The 26,059-nt window shown below is 38.9% G+C and overlaps 1 protein-coding gene across 2 annotated transcripts in view; it reads left to right on the forward strand.

Moving 5' to 3' along the window:
* Positions 1 to 26,059, forward strand: part of LOC102232759 — a 172,630-nt gene that overhangs the window by 111,882 nt on the left and 34,689 nt on the right. For both annotated transcript variants that reach the window (XM_023325887.1, XM_023325888.1), the window contains 6 exons: positions 1,485 to 1,576; positions 3,473 to 3,618; positions 17,606 to 17,860; positions 21,023 to 21,275; positions 21,688 to 21,851; positions 25,448 to 25,607. In XM_023325887.1, the coding sequence (XP_023181655.1) occupies positions 1,485 to 1,576; positions 3,473 to 3,618; positions 17,606 to 17,860; positions 21,023 to 21,275; positions 21,688 to 21,851; positions 25,448 to 25,607 (1,070 nt within the window). The remainder of the gene's footprint in view (positions 1 to 1,484; positions 1,577 to 3,472; positions 3,619 to 17,605; positions 17,861 to 21,022; positions 21,276 to 21,687; positions 21,852 to 25,447; positions 25,608 to 26,059) is intronic.

Below are 26,059 nucleotides of genomic sequence, written 5' to 3' on the forward strand. Positions count from 1 at the left end.
TTTCGGTTCCACAGCATCTGACCATTAGCAAGCGGGGCCACGGTGTAATGAGTGTGTGCGTTCGGCTGCATGACTTTAGACGGCGTTCGAATCCGTGGGGGTCTCAGTCTGCGGAGTACGTGCATGGTTGTTGATGCTGCTAATGGTGGCCGTGGTTCCTGTGCTTGTTTTCTGTGCGCCCATGCAGATGGGAGGTGGCGGCGGGTTGCATCACTCTGTCTCAGGTTGTCTGCACACGCACGGAGACTTTGCTGACTGTAACGAAGTATAGTTTAACCCAACAAAGCTCGCCGAGCATTATGAAACAGAGGATCACGTTTTGCATGTTCCATATTAAGGATTAATGACACCATGTGTCTATTTTAATTCCATTATTTTCTCAATGTGTTGTCCTTTTATAGTTTCCTTAACCTGTTTTATGGCTCCTTAAAAGGTTTCAAAATTCCTTGACAACATTAAGGTATTTTTATGCCAACACATAACTATGATGTACTACAGGAGATGTTAAAATTGAATATTGTAACATAAGCAAGGCATAAAAACATAACCCTAAAAATATATATATATATATTTTTTCTATTTTATTCTGTAATATGTGACTTTACAGTGCCTTCAAACAAAAAAAAAAAAATTACTATCCACATGTACTACATTTTAGCTGTCAAAAAGATATTTTATGTTGAAGTCATTATTACTGATATATTTAATCCTGTGGCAAGAGAAGAAATGATATCTTCCCGAGTTTTCCATATGTATTATATAGATGTGACTGGTTTCATGAGGGGGGCAAAAGTTTCACAGAGTGAGATTTTTACACGTATCAAGCTAAGGTTTACTTAATTACAACCTCCAGGCAAAGCAGGAACCCCTTTTTGAAATTCTGTGAATGTTAATATGCTAAATAATGCAGATCCTCGACTCTTCAAGCATGAGACACACATCTGGTGGCTTACCGTTTAAATTACAGCGAGAAAAAGTGAGACAGAAATAGAAAAAAAGGCGAAAGAATTAAAGAATGAAAAACACTGCAAATGTGGTTTTGCTGAGAAAATGAGAAAGGATATAGGTTCAGAAACATTGTTAATTTCTTTTTTGTGGGATTTTTCATCATTTCTAATTGCATATTTTAAGCATTAAATTACTTGAAGAGCTAGTCTCCGCAATATTAAACTATGATAAAATTCAAAAGAAACAATAGGTTGATTGTAATTTTAAGTCTTCAAAACATTTTTTTTTATTTAAATTATTTCCACTTGATGGAACATCCAAAACAATAATGCAAAGTTTGCACAATCAAAGATGATTTAAACAAAAATATCTTTAAGGTATAGGTTTTTATATTTGTAACATTTCTGGCAACTGTTGGTAGGTAATCTACAGACTTTGCAGTATAAACTTGTATTAAGTAATATTAAACAAAGTTTGTTCATCTTAGCGTCCACTTTTCAGATTCAGTATACATTCCTTTCCATTTTGGGATGCAGGGAAGAACGACTCCCCAGAAATCTTTTCGGGAAGTGCAGTAGAGAAGACCGATCCGTGCCGGGAGAAAGCAGAAGTTGGCTTCCAGTACAAGGTACCGCTGTGATTTAAGGGGATGTTTGACCCTTTAAAATGAGCTGCTTCTCCCCTTTTTCCTTCCTCTACCACTTTCCTTCCTCTCCTTGCCCCCTCTCTCCACCCTTACTTGCACCTCCCCGGCTTATTATCTGAGATTTGTCAAAATACATTTCACACTAACAGGTATTTTTCAGCCTTCAAAGCCAGTTTTGATCTGCTTGACAAGCCAGAGCAGCTCAAATTCTGTGAAATCAGCAATGCCAGCCAGGCCTCCTTCCTTTCTTTTTTTTTTCTTCTTCTTCTTCTCCAAAACCTTTCTTAACCCGCTTCTTCCTGTTCAGCAGAAGACTTAAGCTAAATTAATCAAAGCCTGCATGTTACCTGCTAAAACTTTGAAGTGGTAATTGCAAAATTACCGTGTGTGCTGATCCGGCGTCGTAGGCTCTCTGTCCGCCCCTGCCATTGTGCCTCTTGCGGCGGCCTTTTGTTTGTTGCCGTGTTATTGTTGGGGCAGTTAGAAGTCTGTGAAAGACATCAAGCTTGCCTCTCTCTCTCTCTTTTGCATTCGCATTTTTACCTCTCCCGGCTCCCTCTTCCATGCCTTACAAGTCTTTATTGTTTCTAACCTCTTTTAGCCGATCTACCAGAGGCTCCTCAGAAGACCATTAATCAGCAATGTCCCGATAAATAAACGAGTTTGTTTATATGAGGTTTTTATTTCCCCGCGACCATTTTTTTTTCCTCTTGTCTCTCTTTTCCCCACCACTCTGCCCCCCATCTTTAAAAACCTAGCTAACTCTGTCAAACGTCGCGGTGTGGAACCCAGTTGTCTAATGATTAAGTGGAATGATCTCCAACCTGCCCCAGCCTGGGAGCACTAGGGATCAGATTTCAGCCCTTCAACCTGCAGTGCAGGCCTAATTAAAATGAATTTTCTCCAGGCAACCCTTTTGCCCACGGGGCAGGAATCCAACTATACACTGAATCCACTCTTAAGGTATTGCATTAAATTTATTGTGGGGAGACACTGGAGAACATTGTGGTTTATATATCTCCTGCATTTTTCTTTTCTTCTCGTCTCGCTCCTTTCTACCTTTTTATTGTGATCATCACTCTGGAATCCAAGCTTGCTTTGGCAAAGATTGCCCTATGAAAACGAATGGAGCTTTTATGGGACTCTGCCCATTTACTACTTCCTGGGCCTAGTATACAGAGACAGAGGGCAGAAAAAAAAAAGATGAAATAGGGAAAGGTAGAATGAGGGAGGGGTGTTAGAGAAAGAGAGAGCGAGAGAGAGAGAGATTTCTTATTCCAACTGTGGATCTCATTAACATACATCAGTGTGTATGTCACAACTTCAAGCAGAAAGGCACTAAGCCCACCCAAGGGCAACACAGACAGGCTTGACAGGGCCAGGGAAAGCAAGCCGTTAACATGTTGGCGGCTTAAAAAAAAAAAAATATCTGCTCCCAAGTACCTTGGTGAAAAATTTTAAATCCCACTTCCTGACTGTGTTTATGATGATGACAGTAAACGGCTTGTGTGCAGGGAGAGGGGGGCAAAAACAAAAAAAAAAAACAAAACTGTGCCAGCTGCTCTAACATCACGTATTTAACGCCGGCGTCACTGTGCACACACTTCCCGAACGAACCCGACTTGAAGGATGGTGTGCCGTATGCCATTTCGCCGTCACTCTTGTCTCGCGTCAGTAGAGGCGCGGGTTGAGATTTAGGAGAAGCCCCCCCAAAATGCCACACACACACACACACACACACACACACACACACACACACACACACAGACATTGTCACAGTCACCGTGTGCATCCTCCAAGATAAATTCAAAGGCCTGTTTCCTGCTTTGATTACAAATGACATCCGTATGTGTTCTCCCCGATTCCTGCTCCTCACAGAAGAAGCCAATCAAGAAGACAAATAGCTGCGGCCCCAGCATGAGCGGCAGAAGCGCGCCGCCTCTCCAGGCAGACAAACAGAAGATGCAACCAACAGTGGAGAACCTCTCCATGGAGGAGATGGAAGGATATACTTTCTTTTTACAGTAAGTCTCAATAGGTATCCATCCTCATGCTTGGAAAATCAAGATCACATCAACCAACCAAGATGATGAGAAAATGCACTGTGACTGGAAGAGAGATTGAGAGAAACAGAGAGAGAGACCACATCTATTGCCACTGTTGATAAAAACAAATGGTTGAAACGTCTTAAAATTAAAAACTAAGGAAACTCTTATCACTGATTAAAGTACATTTACTCCAAGGAATGTTTGGTAAGAAAACTGCAAAAACACAAAATCTTACCAAGATATTTTAGTCGAGTTTCTAGTGACAATTTCTTATAATGAAATAAGACCAAACTAACTTTCAAGTAAGTTTTCAGCAAGCTACAATATTTTAAGCTTAAAACAAGCTATAAGATTCTTGTTCCAATAATCTGCCAATGGAACAAGACATTTTTTTCCCCATGTTATAAGTGAAAATGTCTTGTTCAACTTGCAAATTATTTAATTGTTTTTGTAGTATTTCAAGTGTACTAAGATATTTGCACTAGAAACTAGAAGAGTAATACGTGGTTAGATTTTACAGTAAAATACTTTTTTTCTTTTTAATCAGCAGTGAAGGAATCATTTTAAACCCGACTATAAGTTGTTCAAGACTAATGTAACTAAGACATTAGTGTAAAGAAACTTCCAGATACATTAAACTTACTAGTAATTTCCTGTATCTGTGGCGTGAGGCCTAGTTACCTTAGCGACGCTTCATAATAGGAAAGACAAGAGAATGTGAAATGTCAGTAAAACAGAGAGAGTTGTTGTTATAAGTCTAGAAATTACTCAACAAGTAATCCAGGTACCTGTGAATATCCACAGTTAGGGAAAATCCTACAAACAAGTTGAGACCTCAAGTTTACTTTGATATCAAGAACAGTGAGCAGGATGACAAAGGAGTTAAAAGAGATCTGTGCTCACCATTCGGGATCTGCTGAAAAGAGTGTCATCTTGAGTGTTTCAGATTTCCAGGAGACAATACTAATAATAATAATAATAATAATAATAATAATAATAATACTATTCCAACAGGTAGTTTGTAAGTGAGGAAAATCTTTAATTGTCCAGCAATCAGAGATGTTACAGGATTCTTGGTCATATTGCCATTTCGTTTTCTTCTGTTTTATCCTTCTTTATCGTCTGCGGTCTCGGAAATGCGTCTTTGTCCCAGAAAAACGCTACCAGAAAAACAGCTTAAATATATACAATTGACAAAAACCCATGCTCTTGCTGACAAGATGTTTTGTTCAAGCATCATAAACATCCAAAAACAATATACAAAACAATTAGGAATACATGAAATTTGAGTATTTTTATGACCGTTTGTTCCTGCATTTAGTTAATTCATGGAATTAGTTTAATTGGTATAAAGTAGTTTATTTATGTTACTTACAAAATGGAAGTAGGAAGGTACAGAATGGTGTTGATAAAATGGGGTAAAAAAGGACAATTTAACTTGGAGTCATTTGTTAAATACTTCTATGACTTTAATTGGAATTGCATATTGGTCAGAAAGAAATAAAGAATGAGCTTTTCTGCTACAAATAACAAATATTACAGATGGGTTTGAATCTGACCTGTATCATCATGATGTAGAGAAGTACCCCACTGCTAGGTACAGAGGATGATCTGAGATTTTGTGGGCCACATTTTGTTTCAAAGACCTTGGCAACCTTGCTGGATCTTCATCAGAAATTAAAAATAATCTTGTTGAGTGAAAATATCCAAAACACTCACTGCAAATCATCGCAATTTCAATATTTTTCACAAAGATTCAAACTTATTTTAAGACAAAGTGAACATAATCCTTGTGTTGTATTTATTTTGAACATGAAGCTCTCTCTTCTGTCTTCGCATGTATACTATTTCCCTGCTCCCAAAGTACAACAAAGTAGTTTTGAAACTTCCAAGTGTTTTTTTTTTTTTTTGTCCTCAGTGTGGCTTTGAGCATTTTAATTTTAATTTAAAAATGAAAAACAAATAGACCAGAGAATTTCAAACAACTTTGGTCATGTTCATCTGAAGCAACAAGGCAAGGGCATCAAAACAGCCCAAAAGTGAAATAGTCTATTTCAACTAGAAAGTCACAGGTATTTGTTTTTCATTTGAACTCCAACTAAATTAAGGGGAGGAGAGGGAGACTCTGTATGTGCAAGAGGAACGTAAAGCAAATTCTCCCAGGAGATTTCAGAGTACCCTTGTTTCTGCATTTCTGGGAGTTTGTAATTTATAGCTGCTGGTCACATATTAAACAAGATCAGAGACTACTCCCTGACATCTTCTGAACATACTCAGGGAATTCGAATGATTACCAGTGTATCCTGCCAACAAATGACGACACAGGGACTGTCTCGCGGGGGTGTTGTGTCGGGTGATGGGGGGGGGGGGCAAGGGCGAATACAAAACGAGCACAGAAGCCGAGCAGACTGCACACAAAGGGACACAATTAAATGGTTTTCACGATTATTCATAGTGCTGCTTTTTACCTCTGAGCAGTCGTCGGCTGGGTGAGATGAGACGTTGCTGTCAGTTATACACACGAGTTGTATTGAGTAAGAACTTCAGCTTTTCCCCTGACGCCCTGTGAAGGTGCTGCAGCTATTGATTTCATCTTTGCGAGCTCTCACTTTACAGTAACTCTGAGCTAAAAGCTCCTCCTTGCCCTCACCTAATCAGACTATTAGAAAGGTACAGTGCAAGTGTTAAATTTTTACAACCAAGGCAGAGACACTGCAGTATGAAACTCAAACCACCTAACCATAATTCCCTGTGTTGCTTTAATTGCTGTGGGCTTCTCTGTGACTGTAGGGCTCAAAGATATCTGGACAAAAGATTTTATTTATTTATTTTTTTTAATGGATTCATTTTATGTCTTTATTTGCTGTCATTTTATCACCGTTTGTTTTGGCTTTGTCCATGTGTCTATGCTTTTGAGCGTGCACATGAGAGTGTTTGCTTGTGTTTATGCGCTCTGTATATATTGTCTACATGAGTGCACAGGATGCGCACATACACGTCTGCATATTCATGGGCTGTAAGTGCAAAGCGGATTCATACAGCAGTGATTGAGGGATCTTACTGCCATCTATTGAGCCGCACGAGGCTTAGCTCATCGAGATTTTTATGGGGCGTCCTGACACAAATGTGCAAATCAGGGGCTAATGCATAATTAAGCAAACACATGGAAACACGGAGATTCAGATCAGATAGCGCACAGATGACAGAAATGCGGTAAGATAATGCATTTCTATAAAAGTCAGAGTGGGGACTTCATTCTGCTTGTAAAATAAATGTGCAGGGATGTATTGAGCTTAATATGCACTGTAGAACCCCATGAAATATTTAAGTAAGGGAATAATTTTATTGAAACTGGCCAAACAATAGTTCTAGTTTAAATAAGGAGACAAATACTTTATGAAAATAAAGACATATGACACAAAACTGATAAAAGTGACTATCCTTTTTCAAAATTTTATTATGTAAGAATCTTCAACATATTTTATCAGAGCAACCAACATAAAGTATCATAATGTGTAATTGTGAAGAGGAAAGAAAATTATATGTGGTTTTCAACACTTTTTGCAAGTAAAGATTTCAACTCCCCTTAATGATTTTTTTCCCCCCAAATACTGTTCTGTGAAACCAACTGCCTTATTAAAGAAACTAGATCACTACAAAGAGAGGCCCATGGTAATTCTGGAGAAGTTGCAGACAATCAGAGTTTAGGTGGGAGGAATTGTTGCTCTACGCAAATTTGGTATCGCAAAAAGCCGCAAGAGAGCAAAACAAATACATGAAAGAAGATGTTCAATTCAAGTCAATTTGAATTCAGGTTATGTTTATAGTTGAAATTGCTCTGGTCAGAGGAAGCTAACGTTTAACTTCTTGGCCTACATGCAAACTGTTATGTGTGGTCAAAACGAATACCCTAAATCCACCATGGCCAAAGTGAAAAAGTTGCTGTAGACATGGATGGAGCTAAGTACAAGCAGGACAGCGTAGAGGCAGGTTTATATCAAACCGACTTCATGTTTTGGAAAGGCCTAGATCTAAATCTAATGGAAATTTTTTTGGCAAGACTTGGAAGCCCAAATTGACTCAGAAGTTCCTAGACTGGTAGAGCCAAACCCCAAAATGATCAGAGCTAGCTGCAGAAAAAAATGGTTCTACAAAATAGAACAAATGGGCCTGAATACAAGCCATACATTTTGGATCTGTATTTGTAAAAAAAAAAAAGTAAATACCATCTATCAATTTTTTCCACACATTTCCTAATTATGCACTTCTTTGTGATGGTCAGACATATAAGATTCCAAGTTTATTTACTGAATATTTTAGTTGGTCTGTGACATTTTAGTTGTCACAGACCGACTTGTATTGTCACAGTCGGTTTGTGTCAATACACAAAAATGTTTAAGGGGTCTATTTGTGTCACTAAACAATGTTGTTCAAGATCAGCTTATGTTAACTTTTGAATGCTTTTCATATTTCAAGGTCTAGGTTTCTTATCCGCGAGGCACAACAATTAGCCTTTAAAAAAAAGGCTTGTTATGTTGAAAGCCTAGATAACCCATCTAATCCATTAAGTCCAACTTCAAGGAAAAACATACACCACCTTTTACTGCAAGTATTGACACACACAAAGTCAATTCTGGTCGGATGAAAAGGGGAAAAATATAAAAATAAGAATGATCCATTCTTATTGGTTAAAAATACCATCCCAATTGAACATGCACAGGAGATTTCTGCAGACCTTCCAGCCTATCTGATATTTTCATATGTAACATAACTGTCTTCTATTTTTTTTCCTGAATGTTGCCCAGAATAATCAAAGCACTTAGCTCAATACAGTTGCTGTTATTGATTTCAGCGTTTTGGTACTTTTGCAAGAATCTAAACATACTCAGACTCAGATAGTTTGCCAGTTTATCAGGATTTTTATTCTGAGTTTGACTAAAATCTTTTAAAAGTAATTACCTGAAGATATTCTGAGATATTGACTTTTTTTCCCCCCCTTTTGGTCCACTGTCCATCACTATACCTAATCTTCATCCATCAGAGCTAACAGTCAATTAGCTTTGCATTGTATCCCACCAATGTCACCCAACTATTTTTTTCCTCCTCTGGTTTGAGGAGAGAAACCTGTTTTAATCAAAGTCATTCTCACATAGCAATTAGATCTAATTAGTCCAATTACCAAGATTCTAATTACATTAAAATATACCCCCTAAATCTCATATCAATTATAGTATGTGTGACGTGTCCTGGTCTGGAGACAGGAAAAGACAATGAGTAGAGACAAGAGCTCGGCGGAAGCTACATAAAGAGGAGCATCCTTGTCCTCCAGAGGACACACGACAGCATGTTCCACTAATCCCAAAAGCGTGAATTAAAAGACAACGTGGCCAAATGGGGATAAAAGTCACGTAACCTTTATTCAACTGTTGCCTATTCTGAACAATTTTGTCACAGACTGTGATGCTATGATTAGTTACATCCTTGTTTTCCTGTCTCGGTTGGATTGGCTTTGAATCGCTAGGAAAAGTTTTGGAATTTAATCTGACTGACGCTGCAGAAGTTCAGTGGCGTCAGAGTACCTGGCAGCATGCACCGGTACGCACACAAAGTCCGACAGATCGACAGCGCGTGTCTGCTCTGGTGCGGTGTGACTCTTTAGGTGTACCAGCGAGAACACACACATTATATACATGCGTGTTCTTGCTGTGGAGTCACAAGGAACACACTGACCTAATTTCCCCCCACTTAGCTCGCCTCGTTGGGGACCAGCGTTCCTCTCCACCCGTTTCCCCCGACTGAGCCTATCAGAGCGCTCCCCTCAGTCTGTGTCTCTGGCTCTCTGTCACTCTGTGCCCTCCATCTGTTTAAGTCTGTATCCATGCACATATACAAGATAAGAAATAAAGTGAGCAGTCACTGTGCTCGGAGGTGCTTGCATTGTACTTTTAGTGGATCGCATCATGTGCCTTGTATTGAATCTGCATTTTTTCTTTTTTTTTCTGATGAAAAATCCAAAATACTTGGAGAGAAAGTGAGGAAGGAATCACCAAATCCATGCTGTCAATCTGCTCTGGTTCACAGCTCAGAGGCAAGGGTCAAGTATTTCCACTGTAACGCTGGTAGGAGAGGTGGATAAAGACAATATAAAGACAATCTTGGTCACCTCTAAGGCTCCACTGCTTCCCGGTGCTCTTTCCTTTGCTGAGGGGGCAGAAACTCGTGCGCTTGTCTGCACGCCCAGCTACGTGTGCATATGTGTGAAACCGTGGCCGCTGGCTACCTCGGTCTGGGTGCACATGTCAGGGTTTTTTTTTTTTTTTTCGTGGCCAGACTTGCCCTGGGTCAACTCAGGTCTCTCAGACATACACACACATACAAAGTCTACATGCTGTTTCCTTTATGGAAAGTAAGACTGTCAGCTCCCTGACAAGCCAACGCCAAATGACTGGTTAATCTGCTGCGAGGTGGGTGTTGGTTGAGAGCTGGCTCCGGTCCCATTGGTGGTCTGGGTCAAATAAGTGTGTTTCCCACTGACATGCAAGAATGAGTGAAAGACATCGGATGGCGAAAGATGACAGAAACTATTTGTGGGAATGCTTGATTAACAATAACTCGCTTCCAAAGAATCCAAAAAAATAAATAAATAAATGCAAACGCATTCTGTCTTCTGCAAAAAAGTGTGAACCTTCTGGAAAATGTGGTGATATTATCTGATGGGTGGCTTTCATGACATAACTAACAAATTATGGAATCATGTGTAATCAAGATGTAACATATCAATTTCAACTTATAGATTCAAAGCAGAAATACGATTGAGTGCAACTTACTCCAACAGTAATGAATATTTAATATTTTTCCACAAAACAAACACAAAAAAATGGAAGATCATGTTGAAGTGTTCAAAGAAAAATCTTAAAACTGTGGCTTGTATATGACTTTAGCTCCCCATATCCCATATGCCCCATATCTTTCATGGTTGTCCATGAAAGATAAAGCTATGGAGAGGCAGGGTTATGTTATGTTATGGTCCAACCTACAAATTGGACGAGCCCCCACTTTAAGGTTTGAGTTCTTACAAAGCATTTCTTATGGGAGGACAAGTTTCTTTAGTAGGGATGACATCAAGGTGTTCAAAGCATCTGAAGCTCTGAACATTTCTTAGAGAGGAGTTCATCATCTAACAACGGACAGAGATTAACACAGCTGCAAATAAAACAAAAACTGATTGCCACATAAACTGAGTGCCAGGGAATGACAGTATTGATCCCATGGTTATGCTGACAGCGCAGTAGAGATCCACAGTGTGGATGATAATCTGTTGACAGTGGGACTGGTGGCCACATGCTCCAAAAGTCTGGACTAAGTAAGAGTGGCAAAAAGACATCCATTACAGTAATAAAATTTTCATAAGACCAGTTTCAATTTTAAAGGCCCCTGGAAGGAGGTGCTGTGTCCAGATGAAGCCAAAAAGAAAAGTTTTTGTCCTGTGTGGCAGAAAACTAGGGCAACTCAAACACCGTTCCCATCTGTAAGAAGGTTCTGGTTTCTTCAGATTTTTTGACTTTCATAGACATCCTAACTACATGCATTATAGCTTAAATGCATTTAGTTCTGAAGGAATTTTGAGTGTGTGTGGTTACTTGTCCTGTGTGTCTCCTGTGATGGACTAATAATCTGACCTGTCTCGCAAGTTTAAGCTGGATGCTGTTGCGTGGTAAAAATCTTCACACATCACTCAGCAACCATTCATCTATTTCCACACAATCTTAAGGATATATTTTTTTTTAAATGACTGAACATACTAATTATTTTTTTCTTTTCCCATCTCAGCGCCCCCTGTTAATCCCAACTTTATCTCGCTGTCTCTGCCTCTAATTTTCTCAAATTTTCTCTCTCCGTCGTTCCTCTATTTCTCTGGTGACAAAGTCCTGCAGTTATGAGGCAAGGTCAGAGGAGTGAAATCCATTTAAATACTGATGCAACTCTCAGGTGGCCAATACTCAGCCTCTGCAGCATCCCTCCCTGAGCACCTCACCCAATTCGATAAATGAATAGATTTCTGTAAAAAAAAAAAAATATATATATATATATATATTTGTTTTTTCTTTGCCATTTACAAATCATTTAACGTTATATCCATCGACTGACATCATTACTTGTGCATTTTCTTTAAAAGGTTTATGTAGAGGATTTTACTGTTAGCTCTAGTAGCCGATCACATGAGGAGTGCTTCGGATGTTCGAGCGTGTTTGTTGATCCCAGGTGCATCTGCTCCAGAAATGTTTCCTCCCTCATTTATAGCACACTAAGGGACCTGGCATTTCCACGGTTTAATTCCCTCTCATGCTAGGTCGGGGGCTCAATAAAAACACCACATGTTGCTCGGCAATGAAACAGCTACTTCATGAGCGGTTCCAAGGTGTCTGAGGAGGGCCAAAACATGTTTTCAAGGAAATTTATTGCAAACCAGTCACAACTTTTAAACATTTAATCATGATGAAGACTATTTTATATGAAGCTATATCAGAGGAACGACGAAGGACTGAGCTAAAGCTGACCTCGTGACTTGACTCAACTTCCCCTTACAAGCTTGTTCGGATATGAAATCAACTTTTTCACTGCCAGTGTTGTAGAAAAACAACACTGTGGAAACATGATTGTAAAAATGGCAGCCTCATTACTGAGTAGGTTAACAGTTAAGTGGATATAATGTATATTGCCAGCAAAAAAGTTTGGAAAGTAGAAAATAACTAATTTAGTTTCATTGTTATGTTTCTTAGGATTAGTTCAGCTCTTTTACTTCATTTTATTGCTTTCTGCATTATATTGCTCCACTGTGACTATGCCATCTATCATGCATGTATAGAGTAAATACAAGCTCTATGTGTCGCTGGTTACTTGTGTCAATTCACTTCTTGCTTTCTGACCTGCATGCTGAAAAGGTTACTTATAAAAATACTAAATATTCCAATACCAGAGTTGAAAGATACCTCTGCAACCATATACATTAAAATGGCTTCTCAAATTTTCTCTTAAAAAGTACCTGTAATAAGCTTGACAATCAGTGTGAAACTGTGTGAAATATGACATTTTTGATCTGTATAACACATTAAAATGTTATGCCCTCATGAAAAAACATACGATGATTGCATAAGTGGATGCTTCAGGAATCTGTGAATATCCCATTTCAGCCATTCGGGCCACCTAAATGCTTGCTCTCACAACATGTCGTCTATTTCCACAAACTCGGCCGAAACTACAGTCTCCAAGCCGAGCTTCCACCTCACAGGGCAACCCTCCTTGTGCCTTCACCGCTAAGCCCCACCAGACTAGTGGCAGCACCAATTAGCAAACACCAGGTGGGACTGCAAGTCTGGGTCCTGAACTGGACCTTTTCAGTCCAATTCTCCCAAGAACTGTTGTCAAAAGTATAATGGAGGAACGCCGCTGTGATGACGTGCTGAATGCCGAGTGTTGGAAAGAGTTGAATCTTCTTGAAGAGACAGCGAACCCAAATTCAAGTTGCAATCAAACTGCAAAGTCCAATTTCTTTTACGTTACGTTTGAAATATACTGAATTTTTATAGCAAATGAAGGAAACATAGTTGGTTGATTTTGCTATAACATGGCACTATGTGCCTGGCAAATACATAATACTGCCTATTTAAAGTACCTAGTGAACTAAGTCATTCATCAGCAGTTTTAAACCTTTAACGTCTGACCTACTTGTCAGCCATGCTGTGTGTCAAATCTTAAAGCAAAATAAAAGCTGACATTTTAAGCAACTCTGGCTGAACCAAACCATAGCATCAGTGTTACTTCCAGTCAGATGGATTAAAATTATCCTATGCTTAAATAAAAAAAAAAGAAAGAAAAACAATAGTTTTGTCTCCACTGAAATCCACAAAAGAAAAACCTGTATTGTATTGTGGCTCATGGAAAGCAAAAACTCACTGTGAATGTTCACACATAATTCAGAAAGAATCAGATTGTGTAACCACCAGAGGACAGATGAAATAAACACTTTATCAGTATTTTTGTTAAATGAAATTTTAAAAAATGCCCTGGTATCTTCAGTCCCATCTACTGATGACTAATATAATCACACTTGTATTAATCACCACAACGCTTATGCATCTGGGCTACTTTGAAAACAATTCAGTTATCTATTAATTTTTTAAGTCTTTTTAATCACTTTAGATATTTTTTTTAAATCATTATATTTCTCAGTTTCCCCAACATCTAGACAATATTCAGTTGTGTGCGAAAGGTCGGATTGCTTTGGATACATTTATTACCGTCACCGGCTAAAACAGGAAAGTGCCGGAACAATCCCGGACCTCAAAATAAAGGGATGAGCTTAATACTTTAAGTGGTCCTTCACTGAAAGGTTTAGCTCAGAAGAGATCTGCAGGTTACCTTCACTTACCCTCAGGCTTAACTGTGCAATTTAAAAAGTAACTCTACTGTATTCTTCCAGTTCCCCACCCTTCCTTCTATTATTACCCAGGCCATTTAAGACTTGTCCATACTTGCAATTCACTTAGTGCTATTTTTAAAGGTGGTGCTCCAGTTTGTTGTCTTGCCATTCAACCATTTAGGGGTGGAACCTGAGAGAACCAGTTCAAGGGACGCTCTGCTTCTTTGGAAGCGTACAGATTCCCACAAAATAAATCTAATTTACATGCCTTGACACATTCAGGAGAGAATGACTCCTTTTTGAAACGACATGGGAAGAAACAACATTGATAAGAGAATAAGGAAACAGCTTTTAGCCTCAATTTCACAGAAGCACCTAGAGTTAAAAAAGAAAAAAAAAAAACGCTGCATTATACACCAGTCAATGCCAATTTATGCGTTTTGTTTCATCAGTGGGTCTGTATGTCATGCAGAGGACAGGCTGTTATGTTTCAGTGAAATGTCCTTTATTCCCGCAAGATAAAATTCCTACACATCCGCCATCCATTCCTGTTTCTTTTTCTGTATAGTGTTTTGTAACTGAAGCTACAATTGTGAACAAAATTTAGAGGAGCTAACAGATTTCCATCATCCCACCAGCTTCCTTTAGAGGATGCCACAGCACAAGCGTGTCTAAAAATATTTCTCTTTCACTCGCCACCAATGTCTTCATTATGTGAACGATGGACGTCAGGTTGCGTTTGGTGTCTGTATTTAATGACAGTTGACAGGGTAGCATCTTGCCTGTGTCTGAGGCAAACACTGCTTTTTTTTTTGCCCACATTGTAATTCCACTTTTACCGACATGGGGAAAGTAGTTGTAAGCCACGCTTGTGGTGCACTGTCGAAAACATTACAGAGCAGCAGGGGCCACAGTTTTTTTTTTTTTTTTTTAGCCCTCCAGGGGGTCTTTTTGTGGGCTCTAGTGTCCCTTATATGATAGTAGGCTGACAGGAAACAGGGAAGGAGAGGAGGGAAGACATGCGGCAAATGTCGTCGGGTCCGGGAGTCGAACCCGCGACAGCCGCGTCAAGGACTCAAGGCCTCCAAATATGGGTCGCGCTAACCACTACGCCACCACAGCACGCCCAGGGGCCACACATTTAAACTGCCTGTGTCCTCTTTTTGCGGTGGTATTATTTATTGCCAACTTGTATGAAAACACACTTAACTTTAGAAAAAGTTTTCTGCAATACTAATTTCTGTTTTATTATTATTATTATTATTATTATTATTATTATTATTATTATTATTATTATTATTATTATTATTATTATTATTATTCTGGGATGTATAAAATATAGAAAAAAATCTAAGTGGTAATGATGTTGGTTTCTTCTGAAAGCAGAGGAGTTTCAAAGTCTATATCTGGGTCCTTCATCTAATTCTGAAAAAAATTAATATATAAAATAAATAAATAACCAGATACGTTCAGGCTTTTGTGTGATCCAAGTTAGACTAAGTTAACATTTAATGCATGTTTCAGTATGTAAATCAGATACAGTCGAGGGGAAAACTGGCATATTTTGATTTCTTTAGGATTGATTGGTGCGTCTGTTATTAGCAAAGCGCAAAGAATTGCCTTCTATATAAAATAACTAATATCCTTTATGCAATTTTTGATTCTGTAAAGGAAGGCTCAGTTTTAGGTGAACCAATTAAAATCTTGACAGGTCTGTGCTGTTGTGAAACGTCTGCATCATCTCTGTGCGAGTTTGTTTCGGCCAACCTGTGAATATTTATTAGCCCAAACCGTTGACGAAGCGTTTTGTGAATAAACCTCCACTTCTCCCACATGGACTGCATGTTGCGCCGCTGCTGTTGTAAGCATGCTTGAAGGAACTTCAACTCCAAGTAATTTAACACTTCAGAAAGTGTGCACATCTCACAGAAGAGTATATTTAAAAAAAAGAAAAAAAAGAGTAGCTTGTTTGAGAGTTGGCATTCTTGCACCGATTCGAGCAGGAAATAAAATGCAGCGCCTCATTTTGATGTAAGCCTCGCCTAATTATTTGGTAAAGGGGGGGGGTTGTGGGAGCAACACAATTGATTCTGTTTTTCGTCTTAAGGCGGTGTGTGATTTTCCCAAGATGAACACTACAAAGTGAATTCCAACTGTGCTCTGGGAGACAGTAGTGAGACACAGGGATGTCCACAGGCACAGGCCCGGAGCCACATTCTGCAGTGCTAACCATGGCTGCACTGTAAACAAGCATTTTCTGGCAGTATTAGAGCTATTGTTAGTCAGATGATAGAGGTCGCAAACAGCCTCTTGTGTTGGACATGATCAAGATTTACAGTAATTGGGTTTTCATATTTAAACTAATAGTAAAAACTCAAGGTTTCTGAATTAAGAGCAAAGTTAATTCCCTGCTCATTTCAGCTTTTGGTGATTTTTTTAATTTTTTTATATCTTTTTATATAATTGCTGTTTAAAGTTTCCTTTCCTTGTCTTTTCTGTCCTTCCCTTATCTCCTGTCTCTGTTTCTCTCCTCCTCTTGCTTCACAGAGCTGCATCTGTGCCCTCTGTATGAAAGGGAATAGTTGAGCAGGCCTGACAAAGGGCGGCACAGAGGTGCTGAGGAAAGCTGAACATTGCTGGAAGGGATTCCTATCTGTTTGTGTATGTGTGTGTTGTGCGTGAGGGAGAGATAGAGAGACTGCACCATTGTGTACATGCTTGAATGTGTGTCAATTTGAATACCAGACTTCCCTACCTTTAATGAAAGCTACAAAAAAAAAGACTTTGAATATTCAATGAATGGCAAAAACAATGAAGTGTGTTATTCACAAATTCACATTTGTAGATCCAACTGATACCTCAGTACAATGCATACAGAGAATACAGCTCAATTGTCCTTTGTGCATCTGTTGCCAACAAATGCCAACATGAGGAACATAGAAATAAAGGGACTTTTTATGAATCCTGTTTGCTTTCTAATGATTATCTCTTGTAACAAAAATAGGTGGTGCTGAATTATTATTTTTTTTGCCTTGTAAAATTTTTCTTTTAGAAAATCGTTTTATGCCCACTCTTAAGTATGAATTGGATCTGTCATGCTGAAGGTCTGTTTTTCTTTCAAAGGCCTTGGGAGCCTATTTCAGAGCATCTCCAATAAAAATAATGTATATCTTCCAGAACATATGGAAGAAATGGTTAACCCGACACAAAAATACTCAACTTCCGTGTTCTTCTTAGCACACGGTTTGAAATCTTATAGAAAATATGTGGGGTGAGCTTAGAAAAGGAAGACTAAGAGTTCCCAGGAGTTTGGATGATACAGAAACACTGTGCGGGGGTTCCAATAATTTGGATTTTGCTAAAAATAAATATTAATTTTCTTCCCCCCTCACTGAATAAATGTACTTGGATTCCATATACAGGTATTTTTTAAGGCCTTTTATTGCACATTTAACAGGTGTATAACAGTTGTAATAAATGGCTGAAACAAGATATTCCCACATATTAATAAAGAAGGAATTGAAGGCTTTTTCATCCCATCAGATCATCACCAACTACACCGAGATCACGTCCCCCACGACTGTCGGATCGAGCCCGACTCGCCCTGCGCATGCTGCCGTCCGAGCTCGGCCTGCCGTTGTCGTGGCAACAGCAACAACCGCACAGATGCTGGCATGACTCCGTTCAGCAGCTCGGCCTCATTATTCTGCTGCTGGCTTTGATGTGGTTTGTGAGGCTTTACCTGCATTACTGCAGCCAGTGGCTCTACCTTCAGGCCATTGCTGTTCCTGTCAACAAGTGAGTTTGCCTCCTTTGATATGATCCTGCACACACACGTTGCACACACACAGCACACCCGCACACACGCAGCGTGCAGACACACAAGGAAATGCATAGCCTCACCAACACGGAGTGTACCACTGAAAATAAATTAGCAAAAAGGGGAAGACGATACAGTATGTACAGTAGATTACTGCAGAATACTGTAGCCTGATGGCCAATCACAAATTTGCACACCTTCACACACGCACAGCATGTGAGTGCAAAAAAAAGAAAGAAAAAATGCATGTGAAGTGGATAACTAAATGAGAAGAGATGGAAAAATGTACCACGACTGAGTCTGTGTTTGTGAGTGTGCATATGTTGGCAAACCTGCACGCTGGATACACCCAAATCATCTGTTTGGAATCCCCCTATTAACATTTTAACAAGACTCTGTCAATATTAACATCCATTGCTGTTCAGAGTTAGCTCATTGCACAGCTTCAAGTCCCAAAAGACTTTATTTAGAAGGAATTTATTGTTATTATTTGGTGTACAGCATTGATAATAAACAGCAATAAGACACCACAGAGCTGTTAAATCACACTGCAATAACATATGGCCCTGATTTAGTTTATCACAATAAAAGAACGCTGCCTGCAAACAAGTATACAAGAAGGGTTTTATTACAATAACATGTTAGGGAAGGCATCATGTGTTAAATCATGGAAACTGACTGGAGAAGCAGAGAGAGGGTAAAAAAACAACACATGGCTGAGTGAGAAAAGAATAGACTGAGGGGGCAGATAGGAGGACTAGAAAAAAAATGTGAAAACAGAGGGGGTCAACACTGGATGACAACTTCCACATGTCCAAATCAGCCACTCTACCTCCGAGCATGTTTCACTCCATGCAGTGGCCGGAGCTGGTAGTGGCCACTGAGAGGGAGAGACACCAAGTGACAGTCGGCGTGGGCAGTGTGGTGACAGGAAACCCTCCCTTCACTGACGTGTCTCTGGTGTCTTCGGAATCTCTTTTCTGTTTTCTTTTTTTTCTTTTTCTGCCAAGATGCACTCAGGCGAATCGGTGCGCAGCTCGTACCGCGGCGTGCCGTGTTCAACCTCATTGTTCAAAGCACAATTTCATGTGAGGGAATCGAAACCTGCTTGTCCTGCTTTTCGTATCTCCACAGGTTGACAGGAAAACAAACAACAGCTCTCTCCTGCGCCCTGGTTAAGTGTATTTCATAACAGGATGTAATATTTTATGTTCTTAATAATGCTTATTAAATCTTATAAATGACTGCATAACACATATCCTTAGCTTGCCAAACTCACCACAGACACCCACACACTCAAACAGGCACATTTGGGTCGTAATGATTATACCTCATAATGCCAGAGTCACAGCTTCAGTGTGACAGCACTCTGCAATTTTGCAAAATTCAACTTTGCTCAAGGTTACTTCATTATGACAACCCCTTATGTTATTTATTTATTTTTTCTAAACTGTTGGATTTTTAGAGTTTTGAGACAAAAGAGCAACAGGAATGTCCCTAAAAGTTGGAAACTGGACTGAGAATATCAAAGGTTGCCAAGCAACCCTGAATTTATTATCTAGTTCATCTGCAAGCTGGCGTCAACGACCTTTGCACTTTGGTTGTGCTCTGGCCTGTTTCGGAACCAAAGGCTTTGTCCACTGCCACCATAAACCTGCAACACCACAAGAAAGCATCTAGAGGCCAGGTGAAATTGGGCCTTTTGGGAGCTATAGTAATATGCTTTTTGGAGGTGAAGGACTGTAAGATATAGATTATGTGGTCAGCATAGTAACTGCTAACAGACACAGTGTAAATCTTTATGATTTAGAGTTGTAAAGAGTGACACCTACCTCTAAAAGCCTGACATTTCCTGTTCTCAGTGGGCCGGGCTAACTTGAGATCAGAAAACTACCAACCTGATGCGTTCCAAACCCTACAGGCACAGTAGGTCTTTACACCGTCTTTGTAGCCTGGGAAATGTCTTACAACATCTTCGTTTGTCATTTTTTTGGAATAAATTATTCCTCGGATCTAATCTGAAACTTCCAAGGCAAATAAAACACGCCATGCAATTAAACGTTAAAGGATATAAGAAGGCCATTTAAGACTGAAGTCAACCTGTAACACAAGCAGCAACATTTCACTTTATGTACTTTTATTAGAAAGACAGAATCCCTTTCAGATGTCTAAAATAAATCTAAATTTATCTTACAAAGATAAATTTAAGACACAAGTGCAGGCGTCTTCTGAAAATGTAAACATAAAAAAACAAGATTTCAATCAGTAATCCCCCAAGCTACGAACCGAACTTTTCAAAAGGATACGTACATTAAAAAAAGAATTACAACACTTCATAATAGAAATACATGCATACCTGTGTAAATATAAATTAGCTAACATTTTCTACATGCATCTCTGTCCACATTATATTTGTAATTCAAAATGCAATTTCCTAAGATAGATATTGTCTATTTAAATAATGGCAATAGTCTTGTTCCACTTTCACAGTAAGATTCAAATTCATCTCAAAATTGCATTGCTTTTTTTTTTTTACCTCTTCCACTCCCCCTTCCTCGTCATCCTGTTAACTATGCATAGGCCTCCTTATTAAATTTTAAGATTTGACTCTGCATAAAGATTTGCCTCACAAGAAAAAAACAAAGAAAAAAGAATGGAGCTCTTCTTCAGATTAATGGACAGAATCTGAGAGATGCTTGACTCTTGAAGCAAATCGGATGGAAATTAATGAGGAAAACTGGACCTGTCCCCGGCCACCACTGCTTTACCTCCTCCTGGCTGATGGGAAGATTAAGAAGCTCATGAGGCTTGCTGTAAATGGGGAGTCCAACTTTTCAAACGGGAACTTTTTAAAAGCTCCATCTTTTTGTCTGCAAGTACATCAGGTGACTTTGACATATATCTGAGCAATTTGAATATAATTTGATCGGAAGGAAATTGATTAATGTCCAAGACAATCAGTGACCAGCGAGGCTAACAGCTAATAATAATTATTGTCATCAGACTAATTAAGAATGATTGAATCAACCGCAAACAATGTAACGCAGAGCGTGAGTTGCCAGAACCAGCTGGCCCTCAGCTGCAAAGCATCACAAACACTATTATGGTACATGCATATTGACACTTTCCTCTCTCTTCAGATTTCACTTCCATGCACACACAGTGGATCTCATCTACCAGAGCTCTTTGCTCCACACCCGAGAGGAGCTGGCAATGGTGGTGGTGGGTCCCCTGACCTTGAACGCTGTAACGTTCCTGCTGGTTCTGATCAGATGGGGCTGTCAGCTGATATTTGGCTCACTCCCTTCCTTCACGTCAAATTTTATCATGGCTCAGGGAGTGTGGACAGTCCTCGACCCCCTGGCAGTCTTTGCTGTGGACGCCGTCCTCGGGGTAAGTCACTTAAAAATAACTTGGACACTTGTGCACTTTAAATAGGAGTTCACTTTAGCCTGGCAAAGTGACTTTAAATTATATAGAAAAGGAGGTAGGGGAAGGAATCTGTGCAAGGTTAGATGGGTGTCTTTCTTTTTTTCTTTTTTTGAAAACCTTGGAAGGCTGGAATACCTCATTTGGGATTTAACAATATGTAGTATCTCAAATCACATGCTAAATACTGTTTTGGACTGAGAACATAAATCCAAGATGTCTGATTTCACAGTCTACAAATACAAGTCTGTGAAGATCCATTGCATTCTGTGATCTGTAGTCTGAATAAGGGCTCATTTGTCTTGTAAATGTCCAGTCTGATCATCTGGAATCCTTGATTTAGTTTGACGTTTTCTTTAAAATGTCGTCTCTCAAGCATTTGGCCTACAGTCCGGACACACCAGTAGGAGATGCAGCCAAGCTTTACTGGCACTTCTATAGAGCCGACGGATCCGGTGCAGCAGGAGTGATCATCACTCTGTTCCTCTACGCGGTCCACGTCCTTCTCTCCATCACTATTCTCACTATTTACCTGCTCAGGTGAGACATGGTAAAAAATGTTTTAAAAAGTCGACTTTTATTGTAAAGCAATTCATTATGGATAGCTTAATTATGCCCAATATCATACACTTGTTTTCTGACTTTAAGACCAGTTCTTTGATCAAAGTGTGAATGCTGAACATAGCTAGCTGTAGTTCGCAATACCGATTAGCAGGAAAAGGTCAATGTTATCTCCAGTGAAAAAAAGTGTTCACTGAAAATAAAACATTATCATTAACATCATTACACATCATACTGTTATCATTTGATCATTTTTTTAAATGTATTTAATCTCATGGAAGAGCTTCGGTGAAATCTGAATTACGGTTCTCCGTCTAATCTGTTCTATAACCCAAGAGACCAAATGATGGATTAAACTAACCAATAAAATAAATTTAACATTTCATATAAACAATAAACCCATTATTATTATTTTTTTGTGTAGATATACCATAAATATTTTACTATTGGGTAGATTTACCATTTCAAAATGCAGACGTTTTTCTTTAAATAGAATGAATATGACTAAAATCTAAAGAAACCCATAAAATCTCTGGCAACATGTCTTGTTTCAAAAATTACTATTAGGTTTGCTTTGGTCTCTGACGAAATACTGAAACAGTGTTTTAAGAATCTGTTGTCATTACTTATTTGTTGCTGTTCTCCTAAAAACAGAAGCAATAGCCAGTTTTGCATTTAAGCTAATGAATGAAAGGCAGGTAAAAAAAAAAAAAAAAAAGCATTTCAAAACATCTCTTGGTATTCATCTGAGGACTTTTCTTCCCACAGTCATGTGTGAGAGAAAACACTACTAGGAATTTAACATGAAAGGAAATCCTTTTGCTTTTCTAAGTAAATCATTTGGCGATTTGTGGCTGGGGTGCCGTCTAATTTCCGTAGGCAGGAGGCTTATCTGGGATCCAGCTAAATGGACAACATTAAAAAAGCAGCAGAGAATAATGACTTCTGCCACTCAAACGGCTTTGTTTTGAATGTAGGCCACGAGGTTGAAACAAGGCTGATAATTTTATGGGATACCGTTTCGCTATTGGCTGCAATGAAGAGGCTCTTACACAACCTTCGACCTATTTAAAAAAATAAAAACCTTAGGTTGTACATAGAGATAGAACAGACTGTTATCCTCAGTTAATTACATTTAGGTTGTTTTTAGCCACTTTTTGATACGAAAAAATACATCTTTCATCTACGTTTTCTGTGAAACGTAGATGAAAGATGTTTTTTTTTTTTTTTTGAACACTGATAAGACAGACCAGATTCCTGTGTTAATGTTTAAGGAAAAGGAAATATCAGTCACTGAGTCTTCAAATTCCACGTGAAGTAGCCTCACTCTTGACTTTAAGAGTTTATTACAGTTCACTTGAAAGCAATGTAGTAAGGCAGCTGCACCCAGCAGGAAAGATATTATTTAGTGTTTTGGAATTTTGGAAACTTCGAAGCATCCAGAGTGGTCTTTAATGCCAGATGGTGAGAGGAAGGTGATGGCACCAGAGCAGAAACACAAGTTGGTTCTGAAAAAAAAAAAACAGTTCATCCACTGACCCTGTACAACATTCATTATCAGATTCTGGTGCAGGAAACTGATGGATCAAAGGTGCCTCACCTGTTTTCCCTTATGGTTAGGTCAGACATTTAGAACCCCAAAATATCCACAAAGTCTTGTATTTAAATGTGAAATCGTAAGAAAAACGGATGTTTGATAAACTTAGAGTGGTAACACTTTATTCAAAGGGGTGTGCATAAGACGTTTATGACACCGTCATAAACGTGACATAACACCTGTTGTGAACATGAAGGAGTTTCCATGAATGTTTATGACTGTTGTCATGAAGTGTCATTTGGTAAATAATGACACTTTTAATGCAAAGTTGTACTAAAAGTTGTATTTAAAGTCCATTCCATTAAAATTGCCAACTTTATATTATTCGGTAAATAATAACACTTTTAATGAAAGTTGTACTAAAACGTCCATGAAAAGTGCATTAAAAGTGTCAACTCTGCACTAAGGAAGTGCAAACAACAGTCATAAACATTCACAAAGACTCCTTCATGTTCATAACAGGAGTTTATGTCATTTTATGACAATATTATGCCAGTCTTCTGCACACCCCTTCAAATAAAGTGTTACCCTTGGAGCTTTAATTAACTGATTTGTTTGATTCCTCTAGATTTATTTTTTAAGTAGATGCTAGTTTCATTATTTGTTCATGTTATGTTTTGTTTCTTAACTAAATTAATCAACATTCAAGTCTCAATATTGTATCTTTACTAAAGATATTTTAATCTCAATAACACACCAATTTGACTGTTTATTTTTCTCAAAAAAATATGCAATAAGATGTTTCCCTGCTGAAGGAAAGAAAAACACCCTTTGCACTGATTTGTGATAGATACTACTAATTTATATTTAATAAGACTGACACAGATCTTGAATGCTTCCATACAATCAGATTGATTAATTGCGGATACATAAAGGAATCTTTGAAGCAGCTGTTTTATGCTTATTCACAAATGTGATCTAAAATATATCCCACAATATAACATACACATGTCCTTTGGTGACCTTTGCACTTGAACCTCATCACCTTGGTCAGACATTTAAGAACACTGCAGTGAAGTTCAGGGCTTCTCCACCACAGCGAAATTAATCTGTTTTGAGGAGCACGGAAAAAAAGACAGTGAATTCCTTCAAGAAAGCGACCGCATAAATGAATGAGAAGCAAAATTCAAGTGTAGGATGAAAATGATTGTATGCTATTCCTGTGTCTGAGGTCAAACTTCTACAAACATTCCTCTCCCAAGAGCGATGGGGAATAATGCTGAGTTCAAAGCTCTGTAGCAGCTCCTTGTGTAAAGCCTTGTCTCCTTGATGTTGTTTTTATTTGAGAGCTGATTACCCTTTGACAGACTAGAATCTCTGTGGAAGGGCACAAGGTCTCCCAGTTTTGATGGTCGGCCAAAGCATTTGTTTACAGACATGGTGTTTCTTTTTTAGAGGTTGGCTGCATGCAACCCGTGTGTGTGGCGAAACAAAAATAACACTTTGGTTGTGTGCATTCATCTGGAGGTATCAATCAATATGCCTTCTGCTCTGCAGAACATTTTCTTGTGACTCAAGCCAGCCTCTCCAGACGCTTGTACAATCGTTGCAACTGGAATCTTTAAAGCTCGGCATTAACACCGAAGAACATCCCAGGATCTGACTCCCACACGTTAAAAAGATGTAAAACCACGCAGACACCCAGCCAAGCATGGACGCAGCTACAGTCAGCTTGTGTTAACAAAGCACTTCCTACTCAGAGGCCAATTTGTTTGATTCCTTTTGCTGCTTCTCTTGATGTATTAGACTTTAAAGAGCATCACCCATATGTGCTCTGCAATCAATAAAGATTTCATGTGATTTTGGGTGTTTTTTGGGTTTTTTTCAGTGAGAAACCCGGTCAGTCAGTCTGTTTTGGCAAAGTTGCCTTTTCTGCTTCGACTAGCATTCCTACAGCATATGAGCTTTCAGAGGCCAAGTTTAGTAAATTGGAATGACGTTACCCCGTTTTTCACTTCTTTCTCAACACACCTTCCAGATTCCACAACGATGGTCGCATGTTGGATGTCTACCAGCGACTCACCGCCAAAGAGGGCGTGTATTTCCTGCCTGAAGACCTCGAGTTGTCAAATCAGGAACTCAGCTACATTGTCAAAAAGGCAGAGCAGTGGAGAGGCTTCAATGGAGAGAGACGTAAGGTAAACTCATTACCAAGCGGGCCTTCCGCATTTTTCTTTTTTTTTTTTTTCCAAGTAAAACCCTTGAAGATAACCTGGATAAAATACTGTTTTCTTAAAGTCATAATGATGTGTAAGGTCATTAATACTAGGATGATTGATTAGTTTGTGCAAAACGAGTAATCTTAGGTGCAGTGGGATAGGAGAGCTGTGATCCAAATGTAAATTTGAAGGCAGCTTAGAACTACGGTTAATGTGGCTGTAACAGTTACGGTAGTTCAGTATTCACTAGCAACTTTATAGGGGAAATTCCACATACCAGGATGTATAGCATGGACTGATTTCATGTCATTTCTTTAGTTACATGTGAGAATGCTGAGATCCATCTCAGAGGTCTTTAGTTTCATTCTAATTAGTACAAGATAATTACCAAAACAGAAACTCGACTAGCGCGCTGCCTGATTAGTCTATAA

This window comes from Xiphophorus maculatus, chromosome 21 (genome assembly GCF_002775205.1).
Source record: "Xiphophorus maculatus strain JP 163 A chromosome 21, X_maculatus-5.0-male, whole genome shotgun sequence".
Classification (NCBI taxonomy): Eukaryota; Metazoa; Chordata; class Actinopteri; order Cyprinodontiformes; family Poeciliidae; genus Xiphophorus; species Xiphophorus maculatus.